Source organism: Aythya marila (genome assembly GCF_965140915.1).
Source record: "Aythya marila genome assembly, chromosome: 3".
Classification (NCBI taxonomy): domain Eukaryota; kingdom Metazoa; phylum Chordata; class Aves; order Anseriformes; family Anatidae; genus Aythya; species Aythya marila.
Window position 1 is genome coordinate 48,289,754 of NC_139044.1, and position 19,575 is coordinate 48,309,328.

The 19,575-nt window shown below is 44.7% G+C and overlaps 1 protein-coding gene across 2 annotated transcripts in view; it reads left to right on the forward strand.

Moving 5' to 3' along the window:
- Window positions 1–2,025: 2,025 nt before the first annotated feature.
- The window catches only part of AGPAT4 (1-acylglycerol-3-phosphate O-acyltransferase 4), a 78,027-nt gene continuing 60,477 nt past the window's right edge, over window positions 2,026–19,575 (forward strand). The window contains exons 1-2 of one of the 2 annotated variants that reach the window (XM_082756785.1): window positions 2,026–2,150; window positions 18,909–19,139. In XM_082756785.1, the coding sequence (XP_082612911.1) occupies window positions 18,962–19,139 (178 nt within the window). In that variant the 5' untranslated portion in view covers window positions 2,026–2,150; window positions 18,909–18,961. The remainder of the gene's footprint in view (window positions 2,151–18,908; window positions 19,140–19,575) is intronic. The other variant, XM_082756786.1, reaches the window with a different exon arrangement.

The following is a 19,575-nucleotide window of genomic DNA, read 5'->3' on the forward strand; positions in this document are numbered from 1 at the left end:
CAAAGAAAGAGCTTCAGTGAGGGTGCAAACTCAAGCACTCAGAAGAACAAAATGCCAAAACTGAGACTTGATGAAACTTAATTTAGCTACCCTTGGCCATATGGTGAGATTTTTAATTAACTGTACAAATCTTAATATACATTATTCAGTGCTCTGGAGGTAGAGCTTAAGGAAAGAGAAAGTTAATCTGATTCCTTTTTACTGTCCATGTTCATAGCCCTTAAAAATACACAGAGAAGACATGACAAACCTTGCTTTTAACTACAGAGACATTTTTTTGCGATGGGCTTTTCAGCCTCAGTAATTACCATGGAATCTAACGGCTTGGTAAGACTTATGCATTTACTTTTAAAACCCTAATTTAAGTAAAAGGTTTTTATTATTTCCACTTTCCTGGACAGACTTTTGATAAACAGATGCAGTGCATCAAAACTAGGATTTATCTACCCACTGGAGATTTTTCTCAGGTGTAAAGTGTCCACAAATCCCGCTACATCCAGCTGTAGCTTAATACTAATGAAAACAAGAAGACAGATTTTTGTTATTATTTTCCAGAAAATGAGGAACATACAAATAATCAGCTACGGAGAGTTTGGTCTCAAGGCCAGATCAGAAAAGATGTTCAGGCACTACCACACTCAGCACTGGGTGCCTGACTGTTGAATGCTTTTTTCTCAGGAAGACACCTAGACCCTGAGTGAGATGCCTATGGACCTTTGGCTAAGATCCAGAAAATCTGTAGGTGTAGCACACAAAGCTGCTTAAACTAGCTAGTAGGGGGTGTTACTGAGTACCTCACTGAGGGATTACAGTTTGCTCCCCCTGCCTGGAAGTGTCCCTTTTAAAAGTGTACCCACAGGATCAGTCTTTTAAAGTATGGCTGCAGAAATATTCCTTACCAACCTCCCTTCAGACCACTAGCCTGAGGACGTCAGTGAGCTGGATTCAATCCTTCATGACTAGATGGGACAGAGGGTGCTAAATCTCAGTCTCTTTGAAGAGTACATGTTCATTCACCCCACCAGCATGAATCTGGCAGGGCCCTGAGGGCACCACCAGGTCTTAACGCCCTGACCAGCTTCACCAGGGACCTGCACGCTGCCCATGGATCAGGACTGTGTTTAAGCTCAGGTCTGGATGTGCAGCCCCTGCTTGAGCTATTGCAGCAGGTGGCTGTGCTGTCAGCTCTGTCTCTGGCCTTGTTTCTGGATGGATCCTCGGTGCAGCCTATCTCCTAAGCAGGCTGCCTGAGCAAGCTCCACACCGGGCTTACTGCTTTAAGTTGCTGGGCTCATCAACCAGGCCCTGCTCCCTGTGCTGTGCTCAGGCCGGCAAGGTTAGTGCCTGTGCCGTGGTCAGTCCAGGCCTGTCCTCCCTTGTGCAGCAGCCTTGCTCTCGCTGCTGCCTGTGACTCCTCACGTCCTGTGCTTCCCACGTGGGGCGTTTCAGTCAGGATGCTTCCCTCTTATACCACAGTGAATGTGCTCCTGCGAATAGCCTAGGAAGCCTTGCTTATATCCTATTTGTTCCATAGCATAACTTCTGTGGTTCGGTGTTTGCTTTATGCACTTAAAATACATAAATCTACGTTAAGGGTGAGCAGCGATGCCACATGGCTGTTACGGAGCAGGGACGCGACAGCTCAGCCCAGTCTCCCCCGGAGCTCTCCAGCTCGACCCGCAGCGCCGGTAACGCCGCCTTCCACCAGCTGCCATCCGCGGCACGCTCCCCTCCCGATGCCCCGGGTGCCGAACAGCCCGGCCTCCGGCAGTCCTCCCCTCGGGAGAGCCGCCTGGCAGCGAGCCGCGAGCAGCGGGGCCGGGATGGCTGCCGCCCGCCTCCCCCTCACGGTGCCTCCCCGCAGCGGGGGACGCACTCGGGGAGCGGGGCGCGGGGAGCGGTCTCCCCGGCCGGTCGCCCCGGGAGGAAGTGACATGGCGGCAGGGAGGGGAGGGGAGGGAGGCAGGGAGGGAAGGCGAGGGGCACCCGGAGCCGCCCGGCGGGTGGAGCCTGGCGGCCCCGCCCGAGCCGGCCGCCTCCCGGCGCGGGCAAAGTAGTGGCACCCGGGGCGGGGAGGCTCGGCACGGCTCGGCGCGGCTCCCGCCCCGGCCCCCCAGCGTGGCACACATGCCAAGGCTCAGCAGCGCCAGGTACGTGCTCTTCCCCTGGCTGGCTGGCCGGAGGGCTCCTCAGGTGCGGTCGAGCCGGTTTAGAGAAAAACCAAAAATTGATAATAATAATAATAAACAGCCAACCGAGTCGCCCTCTCCTCCAAACCAGCGGGCGTGCGGGGCGCGGCGGGCGGCGGCCAGGACCCACCCGCTTCATCTCTCTCCCCCCCCCCCCCCCCCCCCGGCCGCCATTTGCTCCGCCGGGGGTCGCCCCGCGCCCCCCCCCACCCCGGGGCTCCGCGCTGCGAGCAGCCGGAGGAGGAGGAGGAGGAGGAAGAAGAAGAGAGGAGAGCGCGGCCGGTGTCGGTCACAGGTAGCCGGGAGCCCGGCCGTGGGCAGGGTGGAGGAGCGGGGCGGCCCCGCCGCTGCTCGCCTCCGTGCCGGCCTCTGCCGGGGGAGGCTGAGAGCCCGGCAGCCGTGAGCCGTGCTTGGGCTGACAGCGGTCGGTGCGGGGAAAACTCCAAGGGGGCATTGTTTAGCTAAGAAATAACCCTTTGTGTGTTATTTTATTTTATTTTTCAACAAGTGCGTGCTGGCTGATTGCTGAAAAGGCAGCCCCCCCAAAAAAAGACGGTCTGTGTGAGCAATGTCATAGGCAGGTTTTGGTCTCTGACATGTATTGCTAAGAGTTACGGGTATTGCCATGCCGTGTGTAGGGCTCTAGGGATGATGTCCCTTATGCAGGTATATGTGTTAGGCAGTAACCTTGCTGCTACGTGAAAACCCCAAATCCATCATAAGAGGTGGGAGGAGAAGAGAAACTCCCTCTCCCCGTCCCTCTCTGTCTTAAAAAAGCCCCAGAGCGTTTCTTGAAAACCAGCGATGCGTCCAGCCCAGGAAGTTGTACCAGGCGATCATAGCCTTGGCTCGTGCTTAAGTCACTTTGCACTGCGAGCAAGTTGCAACAGACTTGAAGCTACTGGAGCAGGGAAGCAGTAGGGGTGCGGAGCAATGTAAGCAGGAGTTTGCAGCTTTCTTTCTCTCAGCTCACTTCTCACGTGAATGACAGCATTGCTTTAAACATGCAGGGATTTGTGTACAACGTGCCAGGACTGCCTTTGTATAAATACTGACCACGTCGGTCACTAGGGTAGCTGGTGTGTTGTAAATGTTTGCTGTCGTTTACTGCCCAGCAACTTTCTCTAGGTGTTTGTGTCTGGTCTAACGCTGTGTTTTTCCAACTACTTTCTGCTGCCCTATAGATGAAAATACAGTTCGGTTCATTTTAGGAATTCGTATAAATATAACGCATAGCTTTGCTTTTTCCTATTAATGTTCTGCGTAACAGTGCCTGAAAAAGCTGTATCTAAAAATGAAACTTTAACAGCATGTTATGGAAGACAGAGGGCCAGGATTCACGTGGAAGAATATATCAGAATATATGCCTGCAATGAACAGAGGAGGCATTGTAAGCTGCTGGTGGATAAAGATTGCTCTTAAGCAAAGTTTGGTTGTATCGGTGGTAGGCATTTAGGTACGAGGCTTTAGTAAGTGCTTCAACAAGAAGCTTCAAGTGTTGTATTTCGGAGTGAAGAAACTGCATAGAGGTCAGTCCTTGCCTAGAGTCACAGAAAAGCAAACAGCACTGTGCCTAGAGCATGGTAATGGCCTGTGGATCCCGAGCCCCAGTGGATGTCAGTTTGGTGGGCAGTTGTTTTGCTCTGTCCAGACAAAATCATGAGGCAGTGGAGCTGTGTTCAGCATCTCTCTGGAGGGAAGTGTGCTTTCCTGGAGCAATGGTTGTGCATCAGTTGCAGTTGCATGTACTTACTGTACCATAAAGGAGAAGGGTTCTTGTGCAGGTGGTGGGTGAGAACCCTATGGCTGTGTGCTGCCCTGCTGAAAAGAGGTGGTTTCTTGTTCCCTTTTCTAAACCCTGATTTTATTGCTGGAGGATGAAGGCTGTGAAGAGTGCTCATGGAAATCTCTTCAACCCAGGAAGGCACCATTACAACTGGGCTGGGGTTAGCAAATGGCATTCTTGCACTGCACATGTGTGCCTGCGGCCCTTAGAAATTGTGTTAATAATTTGGTCTTAAATTTTAATAAGTCAGACATCTGCTGCTTGATGTAGAAGAACGCTTCCCTAACCAATTGCATCGCTGCTGCTGCTGGTACATCTTGATAAGGGAGAAGAGGAACAAGAAAGCAACAATGCATTTTAGTGTGCTCTACTTGTGCTCTAGTCAGCAAATGCTTTTGAAGCTGTGGACCTCCCTAATTAGAGAGAACTTTATGCAGGGCAGCTATTTCCTCAGGTGTGCTTGATTGGCTCAGTGGGATGCAATGGGATTGTCTATAAGAAGACTGGGAAGGTGACTGGAGAGTGGTACCTGTACACTCATTTCATTTCATCACTGGTACTGGGCAGCTGAAAATGTGTTTTGCTTCTGCTGGGGGCTGGATTTCCCCAGCTGTGCAGTTTCAGGGGGTTGGGAAAGTGCATCCAGTCTGTTCTTCGGTGGTCTTAATCGTCACAGCTAGACGTGAATGAGCTTACCCTGCTCGCCTCTGACTAATGCTCCTGTGCTTCTCAGAAACTGCTGACTCATTTCGTTTTCTTGCCTTTTTTCCCCTTTCCTCCTCCAGTTCCTCAGAGTAGAGATGTGGTAGTGTCAAGGTAAGGTCAGAAAAAGAGGAAATGGAAACAAATAAGAATAACTGTGTACAGTGGCAAGGACAAAGATGCTATAAAGACCCCTCTTTGATTATGTGAGGGAAAGACAATGTCTGTAGTGGATTTCCTGAAAAGGAACGTGAACTGAGCATTAGAAACTGAGCAGAGCCATGCACCTGATAGCAGTCTGCTCTTTGTTTTGAACTTCATCTTCCTAGTTCTGCGCCTCTGCTTTCACCTTCAGCCCTTCTGTCTGTCTCGTTATAGTCTGCCTTGAAGAGCTTAACACAGAAATCATTTTCTGCTTGTTGCAAATGAGCTGACCTGGCTTGAGGTTTCTGTTGTAGCGTAAGTAACAGGAACAGGGAAGGATGATTAACCAGTTCTAGGCAGAAAGGGAATCAGAGGTAGAGGTTGCTGAGACAGGGCTTGCTTGCCAGAAGCTTTGGAGTTGCAAGCAGAGACTAGTATACTGATTGTGTGTTATGTCTGCAAAATTTCTGACATCTTTGTCAGAATACAGTGTTATTTCTGGATTTCATTACTGCTGATTTGCTTTTTATGTGATCATAAAGTCAAATTGCAGTCACGTTTCTCCATCAGGATCCAGGTGAATTGAAAGCTTTGCCTGCACAGTTTCAGTTGGCAGATTATGCAAGCTTCTTTCACCTGTCAGAGAACAGGAAAATGGCTAACTGAAGACCTGTCGCTAAAGACAGGAAAAGAAAATATTAGGGGAAATCTGTGTAGAAATTACATATGATTTCTCGTGAGATCTACTGTGTGAAAGTTAAATAATGTCCTGGTTCTTCCCCTTTTTCCCTTATTACGTCTTCCTTTGCACATCGTTGTTTGTCTCTTATTACCATGTTTTTCTGTACTTTGGGAAATACCATTACTGCAGATGCTGTTTTGCACTTCTGGAAGGTTTGAGGCCCTCTGGGTGTAGCAGCCTAGTCTTGAACTTGAATCATTCATGAGGCTTTCCCCCTTTGTCGCAGGTTGTCTGTCAAGGGTTAACAATGCTTTAGTTAATTTTATGGTTCTGAGGATATGTTTAGACAGTGAAGCTTGCATAGACATATTTTTTTCCCCTTGATCTGATACTAGTGAAAATTACATTACAAACAATTCAGTAATATCAGTCTTCAATTCAGCAAACAGTAGGCAGCAGAGATACTGCTATCTTCCCTCAACCTAGAAATGTAAAACAAGCATCTAGAGCGCCCAGAGTAATTGAGAGAAACAGCCCTTTCGTGTTGCCCAACGGTGGTAGGGATGCAACATGGTTATAATCAAGCAGTAAGATAACTAAGAAAGTGTTTTTCCCAAATTCATTCAGCCTTTGGTGTGTTGCTGTCTAGTTTTTACATGCCTATGCGTGGACCTCTGCGAGTGTGTGAAATGCAAGTACTGCATTTCACCTGAGAGGGAGACAGAGAAAAGCTTCATTCTGAAATTAAGCTTTGTAAAACTATCCCAGATTTGTTTGAAGTTACTGGGACAAATGCTGAAAGCCAGGCTTTTGAAAGGATTCAGACAACTGAAATTGTGCAGAGAAAATCTAGGTAGATGTTGACGTACCAGATACTTAATTTCTTCCTTACAAAGGTTGTAAAAATGCTACTGGATTCTTACCAGGGTGTTTAGGAACTCTGCATGCTTGCCATCCAGTGGAGTAAATGCTGTTGGATGAAGCACTCTTCTTAAATTATATTGCTGGAAGTCTAAGGTGGGTTTGACTAGCTGCAGCTTTAGGTACTGAGAATACAAGTATATTGATTGATTGTATCACATTTGGCTGTTTTTGAGGGATGTTTTCGAAATAACAAGAGCCAGTGAAGCTTGTTGAGAAATTTCTTCTGGCTTCAGCGGGATTTGAATCAGGTCCAAAATGAAACTTCTTTTATTATTGGACTTGATAAAACCAGTGTCTGTGATAAAGGCTTCTATTTTTTGAAGTTCTCAAATTAAATCAGTCTGTTAGGGGACTGATGATTGGGGGGGGGGGGCTGGGAACAAGGAGGCTGTGTTCTGGGTTCGAAGTGTATCAAATCAGTTCAGAAGCAGGTGTCTTTGAAGCAGAGGTGAGTGAAAACTGGTGTGGAAGATGATCGCTGAAGCACGGTAAAGCAGTTACCACTGTTTGTTTGGATTTTTACCTGGCATCTGAATATGTGATTGCTTTGCGTGTGGGAGCAGCTGAGCCTTTCGCTGAAGCCAGGATCTTGTTTTTTTTTTGGGACCATGCCCAAAAGACCTCAGCTATAAGATGAATGCTTTTCTAAGTATTGAGTGTTACTTCCCTGAGGCAGAAGTTGGTTTTCTTTGAATAGGCATCTGGAAGCTTCCATGCCACATGCATCTTCCAGTTAAATTATTTTCCACCGAAAGAAGCATTGGAAGTGTAATGAATAAGTGTTCATTTTCTTGTGAATTCCCGTCTCGGTGTGGGCTACATCTTGTGTATACACTGCCATTTCTAATCTTGGTATGTGGTTTTCATAAAGGAGAAATTCAGGTACTTCTTACTCTTCAGTGTCATGTGCCATACCGCCAAATTAAATTAATACTTGCAGGTGGGAAAAAAAGAAGTCTTTTCAAACAAAAAAAGAATATATTGTTTAACATCCTCTCAGTATTCAAAGAGGACATTAATGAATGTTGTTTCATATTAATTAAAAATATGCAAATGGCTTAGCTGAAGGAGATAGTCCTTCAAAAACTACTGTCATAGAAGATTAAAAAAAAAAAAAAAAAGTTTATTTGGAGTTGTAATCAGGTGGCTGGCACTTCTCATTTCCAGCATGGCTAATTGCGCCTCATGACTCCTACTGGGGGCTTTTGGATCCCTCACACAAGATGTCGGCGCTGTTCCCTCCTACCCTTGCCATGAGCAGGGTGTTTGTGGCCTGACCTGGGCACCCGACAGGCCTGCAGCCGAGCTCAGCTCCATGGGGAGGTAGGGGAATGGGGAGGGGGGGGTTCTCCAGCTGGCCCCACAGCTGCTCCCAGAGAGGCCCTGTCACTGACCTTACACCAGTTTTTGGAACAGCAGTAAATCCTCAACGAGCCCATGGGCTGATGGAGGAAGTGGCCCTTGTAGGCCAGGGGGCACTGCCACCGTGATGGTGGCACTCAGTGAGTTCTGCCACATCTTTGCCGTTTTGTTTTATTTTTAGTTTTTCAAGATTCATTTTTCTGTCACAAATCCTTTATTGTTCATTAGCTGCACTTTCTGGCCTTTTTATGTAAACAAAACAACAAAGCCACAGAGGTTAAGAATTAGACTTCTGGAAACAGGCTTAAAGAGGCTACCCAAAATGTAGGTCTACTAAATGTAGATCACAATTCCAGAAAATATAACAAGGTCATTTTATGGGAGTTTACTAAGGAAATAAAATTACCCTTTTTCCGGTGCTGGTGGCTTTTATTTTATGGTTGTTGAAGCTGAAACATCTAGCAAATGTCTTTAATTCTTCCTTGGACAGGAGCATTGGTGGACGTGTATGCTTGTGTGCACAGTGCTGTCAGTTTGGTACTGAAGTTACACCTTCTAGCTTATGATACAGTCCCACTTAAATTACTGAATACTTGTCCCCTGTTTCTTGAGGAATGGATAAATGGAGGGAAAGAGTTCATCAGATCAGCACATATGCCCTAGTCTGAGCCATCTCCTACATTTGTACCTCTTACACTGTCTGCTGCCACTGAAGAGCTGAGGTGTGTTGGGTGTGTCCTTTCCCTCTCTGTTCATGCCTGGCCTTTCAGAAACTGTTGTGAGGGAAACCTGAGCACTGGCAAGAAGGCAATTACAGGAGTATGAAAAGTACTATTTTGTGCTGAAGGCTGGAGCCTAATGACTGGGCCAGTCATAGTTCTGGAATTGGCTCTGCCATGGGTTTGCCACGTGACTGTCCAGCTTTGCAACAGCCTTGTTAGTTCCCGGTGTGTTAGATGGAGGTAGGAAGACAGATCTTGTCAGGCTCATTGAATGGTTGGAGCTTTTCCCGGATTTATCAACCCCTTTCATCTAGAAGAGTTAACAAAAGTCCATACTGTTTTCTAAACCTATCCCTAAAAGGTTCCATTTCCGTATATACAAATGGGGTTACTTATACTAGCAAGTTTGTTGAGTGGATGTGAAACTTCCCTGCCTGCACAAAACTGGGTGTTAGTGGTGTAGAAAACTGTCTGTGGCTGACCTGAAGTTAGGGGAGTGATAATTTTGTACTCTACTTTTGTTCTTATCTAACTGTGGTTAAGAATTTGAGTATTAAATATGTGAAGTTTAAATTAATCCTTTTACCAGAATTTCCTTAGTGCCTTACGCCTAAAGCTGTTATGAATTTGGGGAAAGTATTTTGTCTGCTGAGCATATAGGCTGTTCCCGGACCTTGTGTTGTCCCCTTGTTTCGTTGTGAATGTAATTTACAGCTCTTTAAGACAAGATGACAGTGATCAGTGTTCGGCAAGAAAAAACATGAGTCTTCTTGGAGAGGCCTCCTTTTTAAAGCTTATCTCTCATCAAAAGAATGTTTGGGCTCCCAGCACCATTCTTTTTTTTTTTTTTTTTTAAGGCATCCCTGTTTTTTTGCCAGCCCTTGAATGAGCTTTTGTCTGTTGCCCCTGTCCCTTCCCAGCCCTATTCTTCTGGCTCTTCTAAAAGAAACGTTCTTGTAATAAGCACTGGGGAACAGTAGCTACTCCTGTGTTGCATCTATTCCTGAAATACCCAACACAGAGGTGATCCAGCACAGTGGTGTGTGCCCTTGAGGCTGACTAAGTACCATGACACCAGTGGCAAACACCCTGCTCTACTGCACCTCCTGCCTCCTTAATTTTTATTTTTTTAATGCATGTGAGCAATGTTGTAGATCTCACCATTGAGATATTTCCCACAGACTCTACACTGAGTGGCTTAGTGAGATAGACTTGGATCTCTCTCACATGTGCAAATACCTTATACAGTACTTTGAGTGTTCAGTACAGAAATTCTTACATCAGCAACACAAAAGCATATGTATAAGCAAATATATGCGCGAAGATTTGGTTTGTTTCAGACATTCGTATCCTGTTGTGTGACAAGCCACCTGTACTTCAGCAGCAAGCCAGATCACCCACTGAAGAATCTTGCTGGAAATGTGTTTTGAGGGTTTTGTTGTTTTTTTTTTTTTTTTTTTTCTTTCCTTTTGGAGGTGGAGGGTGCCAGATGACAGTAATATCTGTGCCTGGTTACCTTTGAGTAAGCACTTAATGTTGCCTATGGTGACCTGAGAGCAAATATTAAATTGGTTACAAGTGCATGATAAAGCTGGTTGTCCTGGTCTGTTTGTTATTTACCTCAGTTACTTCTGAGGAACTGTCCAGGTCACCTATATTTTTGTGACAGTCTAGCTCACATCCTGCTTAGATTCTCAATATATTTTTTTTTTGTAAGTCCGTGTTTGCTGTTTAGTCCTGCTCTCTTGCTCAATCTCTAAATTGTGCTTATATTGCCCTTATTGGCAACACAAGTGACTTGTTGTATAGAGGGACCCAGAGACAGAGGAAGTGGGGACTGTGGTATCCAGAAATGAACTCTGGGGCTCAATTCTGTTAGATTACTTCTGGTCTGAAGAATCTTAATGCAGCTCTTCCTTTTATTTTTCCCAAACAAATTACAGATAGTTGTGCTTTGGAGAAATATGTAAGTTTTAATGTATTAAGATGCAAGAACTTGGGTGGGGAAGAACTGCAGAGCAGCACCTGACATGCTGGAAAGAAGCAACTTGCCTTCTCCTGCAGTTTTTGTGAGCTTGATCTTCTGCTGGGCTTCACCCAGGCCCGTTCTTTGAGTAACTCTGCAGGGGCCAGGAAAAGAAATGCTTAACTTCAAGGAGTTTATCCTCATCAAATAAGTGCTTCCTTAAAGATGAAGCTCTGCTGGCCCTGTGGTCCCTAAACACAGTAGCCCCCAGGAGTTCTGTATTGCCTTGTGTTTAAGCCCAGCTCCCTATGGTGCCCTTGTTCAGCTCCCTCCTCCCTGAATATTTCATGCTCCTGGAAAAAGGAGCAAGATTGAACTGCTCCTTGAATTAACGTGGGCAGTGGCTCCTCATCTTGCACTCCTTTTGTTTTTGGAGTACGCATGCTTCTCCCTGGTTGCCTGTACCCCCTGTATAATTCCTTTCCATGTGGTAAGGGACCAGCCAGCACTGAGACCGTCAGGGCAAACAGCAGCAACGTGGTGTGTTTTCCCAGCAGTTTGCGTGCATGGCTAAGGAACTCATGTCCTGGCAGGCATGAAGGGCTCACATAGCTGGCTTGCTCTGACATTAGGTCACAGCAGGAAGAAAATATAAAAGGGGAAGGGAAAGCGTTATTGTACTCTAACCACTTCAAAAACTCTTGCATTACTTTTCTTCCTTTTGTTTGGACTCTGTTATGCTAATTATCTTTGTGCTCAATAGAAAATAAATAAAAATTCAGTTTTATGGTGTGGTGGTTTTTACACTGATGGTTAAACTCTGCTATACTACTCACTCACTCCCCCTACTCAAAGGAACAGTGGGGAGAAAATACGATGTGAAAGAGCTCGAGGGTTGAGTTGAGGACACGGAGATCACTCAACATCTACTGTCACAGTCAAACCAGACTCAGAGGAGAGAGATTAATATAATTTATTGCCTATCACTAGCAGACTTGAGCAGTGAGAAACTAAAAGCAAACTAAAAAAAAAAACTTTACCCTGTTCCAAGTCACACAGCGGAATGGGGGCTGTGGTCAGTCCCTGAGGCTTAATCTCTGCTGCTCCCTCACAGTCCCTCTCTGCCCCTGCTCCCCGTGGGGTCCCTCCCATGGGATGCCGTCCTTCCCGAACAGCCTGCGGGGCCTGCCCACAGGCAGCAGCTCTCCAAGCATTGCTCCCACATGGCTCCGTACCACGGGGTCCATCCATCCCCCAGGAGCAAACTGCTCCAGCACGGGTCCCCTACGGGTGGGGGCAGCTCCCCCCAGACCCATGCTCCTGCGTGGGCTCCTCTCCACGGGCTGCAGCTCCGGCCCAGGGTCTGCTCCTGCGGGGGCTCTCCATGGGCTGGAGCGTGGAGATCTGCTCCATGTGGGACCCATGGGCTGCAGGGGGACAGCTCCTCCAGGGGCCTCTCCACAGACTGCAGGGGAACTGCTGCTGCCTGCCTGGAGCACCTCCTGCCCTCCTCCTGTGCTGGCCTTGGGGACTGCAGGGCTGCTTGTCACTCTTCTCTCCCAGCTGCTGTTGCACAGCAGGTTTTTTCCCTTTCTTAAATCTGCTCTCCTAAACCAGCATTGCTGACAGGCTCAGCTCTGGCCAGCAGCAGGTCCCTTTTGGAGCTGGCTGGAGCTGGCTCTGATCTGACATGGAGCAGCTGTTGGGCTCTGCTCACAGAGGCCACTCCTGCAGCCCCCTGCTACCAAAACCTTGCCACATAAGCCCAATGTACATCACAAGTCTCTAAATTGGGTATCCCGAGGCTCACTGGTAGATAGTATTAATTCTTCAGCCTTTGAAACAGCCAAATGGACGCATCTCAGATGTAGCTGTGTAATACAAAATATGCAGTCAGGAATGCCTGGCTTCTCAGAAAAACTGAAAAGCATCCTGGAGTTCCCTTAACTGTAGGGAAAACTCTTAAGGTATGATCAAATGCATCCCCAATGTGTGACTTTTCTGAGGAGGTAATGCTCTGGACTTGCCTTTGGAGGAAAGGGAGAAGTGATTCAAAGCCTGATTAAGCATGAGACAAATAGATAATTCTTCCTTCAGACTTTTTTTTTTGGTGACGTGTACAGATAAATACCCCTTGAAGGCCTATATACATGTGGATGCGGCCTATCTTATGCTGGCTTCTGACACCCACTGGCAGGAAGAGAAGAGCTCAAGGGCTTCCTCTGACTGCCTTGTCAATATTTTCTGAATACAGAAGCATCATTGAGTTGAACTCTGCTATGAGCTAGTGCTGCTAGCTGTGCTGCTCTGATGGCAGCTGAAAGTTACTTAGAGGCAGTACAGGGACTGCTGTAATCTGAGCTGCGCTTGTTCTCATTGTCTTGGTCACCGCAGCTCATCTGTCCAGGAATTTGGTTTAGAGAAGAAAATACAAGAATGGGCATCATCGTCATATGCTTGTTTCTTCTTAATTTGCAGCAGAGCATTTAAAACTTAAGCATTAGCACTTTATCATAGAGTAGATATGAGCAAAGAAATTTGTGTAGGCTTGAGACATGCTTTTCTGAAAATAACCAATTGCTTTGCTGTCCTGCCTCAGGTTGTAAATATAGACAGAATTAGGTTAGTCCAGATGCTGTCAGATAGATGCCCTGTGGCTTTCTGTACTCCAGTGACTCCGTTTACTGCATAAACTTTGCTAAGGTGGGCAATAGTTCTTAGCTTCATTCTCATGCTTTCTGTAGAATACAGTTCCGGTCTTTAAGATATCCCTGGCAGTAGTCTCAAATGTCTTACAGACTTTGACGTGCTACGCAGTGTTATTGTCAGCAGCCTCTGCCAGAAGAGTGGTGTTCACCTTGTGTATCGCTAGTCTAATGTTGTATTGTCTTTGCTATGTCCTCCTGCTGATTTTTTTCCAAGCAGAAGGAAACACTGAGAGTAGTTTAAGTAGAAAAAAGTGGATCGTGCTGAAGAATGGAACAAGGAGAAGAGAGAGGTGGAGTGAATGGTCTTGCAGTCTGCTTTTAAACTGATCCTGTGACCTCTTAGTCACATGAATAGATGCTTGTTGACTTGTTCCCTAGACGGACATTTGAGGTTTGAGTCTTTTGTTTCATATCCAACTGAAAACTGTTATTAAAGAACATTCCTATCTGTTTTTGATGCTCTGGCTGGCCGTTTTCTCCTAATTCATTTTAAGGGGTGTTTGATAGAAGAGAGCTTCTTGGCAGCTCTCCGATCTTAATAGCTTCTGAGAAAATGCATTGATTGACTCTTTTGTTTTCAAAAGATTGCTGTAATTTTCAGCCATTATCTATAAGGAAATCAGTGTAATTTATTAAACTAGCATTGTGGATTAAGAATTAAAGACTTGATCCTTTCATCATTTAAACCAGCGTTATATTGATGTTACCCATGAGGAATTTCAGTAAGACAGAGCAAGTGTGAAAAGTTCCTACGAATTCTTAGAAAGCAGGCTTCTAGACCTCTTTCGTGAGATCAGAACTGCTTCTTGAAAATTAAATTTCTGCTTTGTAGCCTTTACCGAGAATAAACTACTTTTCTTGGAGTTTGGGTAATGGAAATAGTCCTATCAGTGTCATACTCAAAAAAATCTTTGAAAGAATAAGCTTATGTCTAAGAAACAAAACACTTAGCTGGCATTATGGGTATAATGGGTAGCAAAATTTGTAGAGAAAATAACTTGAATTTAATCAAAGAGAAAATTAATCTCTAGTCTCCCTACATTACGGAAAAGAAAAATATGAGCAGTGGTTCCAATTCCTTGTTCCTTTTTAGATTAGATACATTTCAATGGTACCGCTTACGTAGTTTTGGTTTGCCTTGAAAACGTTTTATGGAAGCTTTACAGAATTGAAACTTCATGACAGGTCTGAATGCAGGAAGAAATTAGTTTCAAACATTGCATTGTGACTTTATCAAATTGTAAGACAGTAATTATGTTTTATCACAGTCATCTCATCAATGTCTCTTTTAATTCTGTGAAGTTGTGCTTTAAAGACCCAACACGAAATAAATACTCATTACTCATGAAGTAAATGATGCACATAAATAAAACATTTTAATGTAGTTTAACCACTCTTACAGTGGGAGAACCAAACTGATGTACTAACATTTGGGTGAGTCCTTCCTCCTTCCAGACTCTGTCATTCAACTGCTTTTCCTCTTCATAACGACTGTCAATCAGCAGCTTACTACAGGAAATTTTTGTTGACCATATCAAATAGTGAGTTTCTATGTCTCCACTGTAAGGAAACAGTGCTTTAATTTTATTTCACGTGTGTTGTTTTTTTTGATCCGTTCCCTTCCTGATCTCTGGGAATTACATTAGATTAGAGTGATTCTGTAACATGGAATTAAACAGGCTAGCTGGCACAAAAAGCTTTTGATCAGTTTTAACTAAGGACAGTAGGATAACCCCACTTACTGGGTTTCAGGCACTGTACAGTCTTTTAAACCATCCACTAGTAGGCCATTGATCACTTCCAGTCAGAGAGTTTTAAATGATCTAATCCTGCTACTTGACAAGTAAAAGAGTCTGAGTTAGGGAAGTGCAATCCTTTATTCTTCACTGTAAATTTATCCAAAACTTGATTTTACCTTTTATTATTATTTTATTTCCTCTCCAGTGTTTATTTTTTTCTTCCGAGTGAGACAGAGGGCTGCAGCATGAATCATTACGATGATTCCTACGAGACAACATTTCTCATTCTCCTTAGCTTTCAACAAAAACAAAGTCTTTGGGCAAAGCCCATGCTGATAAATTGTACGCCATCCTAAGAAACATATCTGTAGTGGAATGGTTGGTTAAAGCTGGAAAAGCTTTTTACAAGTATAATGACAGTGGCTACTACAATGAACACAGGCCTGCTCTGCGTTTCCGAGGTACAGATGGTGTCTGCTTTGGTACTGAATAGTGCAGCGAGATAAAGGGAACAAAGTCTGTAATACACAAAGGGCACATTTTAACTGCTAATAATAGGCTTGGGACTGCCATAAACACTTGATATAAATCATTCAGCAACACAGATTCTCTTTCTGACTTTTTTTTTTTTTTTTAGTGTTCCTTGTGATTGAAGACCTGGCTGAATATCTTCCCATAGCTTTGTAGCAGTTCTTGTGTGTGCTCTTTGCTGTGGTACGCACAGTCAGCAAGGGCAATAAAACAAACGTTTCAGGACACTGATCTAGACTCAGTGCCTCACATAATGGGGTCTCATATAAACTAAAAGGATAGGCATAAAGATTTGTTCATCGGTTAATTCCCCGGGATGCTGACAGCTGCTGTTTTGTGATGGCCTATGACCGGCACATTCAGAAATAGTCTCAGGACTTCCTCCCTGGGCAAACTCTCATGCCTTACAAGGAGAAACAGTTTAGGAATGGAGCAGGATGGCAGTACCTCCTCCTTAACCATATTCAAAATACTGGGGTGTTGATTGCTGAGAGATTGTGTCTTAATATTTTTTCTCCTGACAAGCCTAGAGTTGGTGGTAGTGACAGCTCCTGGGAGCCCAATAAGGTTTTTGGTGGGCCAGAGTACTTGGCAGAGGGGACTTTCTCTGGACTGGCAGCTGCTAGGGTTGGATCTGTCCTTTCAAAATTATGCAGACCTTTTTTAAGTAATCTAAGAGTTGGTTTTGTGGAAACACTGCTGGGTCATGGGCTAGCGCTGTTATTGATGTTTCCTTTCTGGGTTTATGGAGTAAAACTGACAGAATTACAGTGTCAAGGAGTAATCGAACAAATTGTGTATATTGTGCATAGTCAAGCTTTTATTCTATTGCCAAAATCGACTTGTATTAAAATGCAACAAGGGAACAAGCAAATAAAGATAGAAGCTGCTGCTACCTTTTGGTTTGGGAGCATGGCTGGAGCAGCCTGCAGAGGAAGGCACAAATTTTAATGTTAAGCTCTAAACCTTGCATTTGTTTTTAATAGAGAGGAGTGGAGTGAGTGTATACAGAACCTATTTTTTTAAATATTTTTTTTCTTTTTTTTGTAATAACCTTTTGAAAATGAAATGACTTGATGCTCTCTTCTGCAAAGGGGCAGAAAACCTGAATTCTTATCTTGCTCTGATAACATTGTAGTTAGATTGTGTACGTATCCTTGAACTTCAAGCGTACAAGGAATAATATTTAAACTGAATAGAGCTGCTCACATGCCTAAGTCCAGTTGGAGGCCAGTCACTAGTGGCGTCCCCCAGGGCTCGGTGCTGGGGCCGGTCCTCTTTAATATCTTCATCGATGATCTGGACGAGGCCATCAAGTGCACCCTCAGTAAGTTCGCAGATGACACCAAGTTAGGTGCGTGTGTCGATGTGCTCGAGGGTAGGAAAGCTCTGCAGGAGGATCTGGATAGGCTGCACCGATGGGCTGAGGTCAACTGCATGAAGTTCAACAAGGCCAAGTGCCGGGTCCTGCACCTGGGGCGCAATAACCCCAAGCAGAGCTACAGGCTGGGAGAGGAATGGTTGGAGAGCTGCCAGGCAGAGAAGGACCTGGGAGTGATGGTGGATAGTCGGCTGAATATGAGCCAGCAGTGTGCTCAGGTGGCCAAGAAGGCCAACAGCATCCTGGCTTGTATCAGGAACAGTGTAGCCAGCAGGGCTAGGGAGGTGATCGTCCCCCTGTACTCAGCTCTGGTGAGGCCGCACCTCGAGTACTGTGTTCAGTTTTGGGCCCCTCGCTACAAGAAGGACATCGAGGTGCTTGAGCGGGTGCAGAGAAGGGCGACGAAGCTGGTGAGGGGCCTGGAGAACAAGTCCTACGAGGAGCGGCTGAGGGAGCTGGGCTTGTTCAGCCTGGAGAAGAGGAGGCTCAGGGGTGACCTTATTGCTCTCTATAGGTACCTCAAGGGAGGCTGTAGCGAGGTGGGGGTTGGCCTGTTCTCCCACGTGCCTGGTGACAGGACGAGGGGGAATGGGCTAAAGTTGCGCCAGGAGAGTTTTAGGTCTGGATGTTTGGAAGAACTTCTTTACCGAATGGGTTGTTAGAGATTGGACTGGGCTGCCCAGTGGAGTGGTGGAGTCACCATCCCTGGAAGTCTTCAAAAGACGTTTAGATGTAGAGCTTAGGGATATGGTTTAGTGGGGACTGTTAGCGTTAGGTCAGAGGTTGGACTCGATGATCTTGAGGTCTCTTCCAACCTAGAAATTCTGTGATTCTGTGATTCTGTGACTCTAAAATCAGTGTACTGCCCTGTTTACTTGAGTGGATATACATGGCTATGTATGTACATGTATGTGTATTTAAAGATGTTTTCTGGAGTAGACATAGGGTATGCTGAGGAAGGTGATACCAGGAAATGTACCTGTTGTTTTGTTGGTGGTGCTTATTTGTTTGTTTTAATTTAAAACCATAGATGTGTTAAAAAATTTGTTCTGGGCTTCACTGAAGACAGTGGGACACACGGTATAGTGTTTTTTCTTCCCCAGTCAAATAAAGGAAGAAAAGACTGTTCTTACCTCTGCTATTCCTCTGCATCTGTAGCTGAGCTCTTTAGCTTGCTGGTCTATTCTAAATAAGGTTGTACTGAAATCGCACAGGACAATCGTTTGGTAAATGCATCTTAACAAAATACAGAGCAGTCAGCAGTGTTCTGGACTTTTGTATGTGTATGCAAGTACAACAAACCTTTTTTTGAAGGTATTTGAAACTAAATAAATGAGTCTTGAATAGAGTAAAAGTTGGAAACAACTGTTTTGGGGTGTTTCATAATGTACCCTTGTGAAGGTAACCAGACTCTAAAGCAAAACCCAAGTTTTCTCAGCGGTGTGGAAGGTACTGGGGGTGTGCACACCTTGGTTTGTGGGGAATTTTATGGTATAGTTTTGAATGGGAAATAAGTTTCAGATTTTAAAAGTTTTAAAGAGAGGTGATGGGACTGTAATTAAAGATATATCCTACTTCGGGTGTGGTTCCTGGTGTGATTAAGGTTTTTTGGATGAAGCATCATCAACACTACCAGCAAACCTTTGTTAAAACCGTGTGTTTTTAAGACTTGCAAAATTTGGATCTGCTCATGAATATAGCAAAGACTACTGTATGTGTCTTATGAAGTGCCAACAACTCAGTTCAAAATATAAGTGAATTGTTTTGCTCATATTTTAACAATAAAGGCCTGATAGAGGAGTATTGCAGTGCACGAAATGGAGTCTATATGCTCATGTGTTTTGTAGAATTAGAACTGAAATGTGAAAACCTGTTTCCAAAGTCAATGTAAATCGATTCAGAAATATGGTATTCTCTTTCCATGCTTACCTTTGCAAATACTGTAATCGGTCCTTTTTCTAAATAAAGGAATTAAATTCACTCAGATGTTTAATGGAAAGTGGGACATCTGTAATAATCTGTTCACAGAAACAAATGCACTCTGTAACCGCTGGTACTATTTGGTTTTGCAGGTTGTCTTCTGCATTTTGGGTCTGAAGGTACCCTCTTGCTTTCTCAGCAAATCATGGACATCGTTGGCTTTCTGAAGTCTCAGTTCATTTGCCACCTGCTGATCTGCTACATATTTATAGTGTCAGGACTGATCATTAACTTCATTCAACTCTTTACACTTATACTTTGGCCAATCAACAAGCAACTGTTCAGGAGGATCAACTGCAGGCTGGCTTACTGCATTTCAAGCCGTAAGATTTTATTTTGTTTTTTGTTTTAGTTTTTTTTTAAGCTACTTTCATATTTTGTCTTGAGGGAATCATTAAAAAAATAATCTGAAATAGATTTCAAAGTAACCTATATAAAGATCATGACTGCTTCCTACAGCCCTTGCATTTGTGTGAAGAGGTGTATGCTTTGTTCAAATGTGCTGTTCTGCTGAAATGTTGTGCTCTTTTATTGGGATACTTGCTCGACTCAGGATAATGAAGAAAGACTGCCTCTCATTTGGCTATCCATCATGTTCCATTAAGCCAAATGCGAAATATTGACCAAATAATAGCATAAGTTGCTGAGATGCATTATCTGGAGGCTTACAGTGTTAACAAGTCATTTCCGGTAGCACTTTCAATCTCTTTGTTATGCGTGATTTTGTTTTTAATCATTGTTCAGTTTTCATGTGCCAAT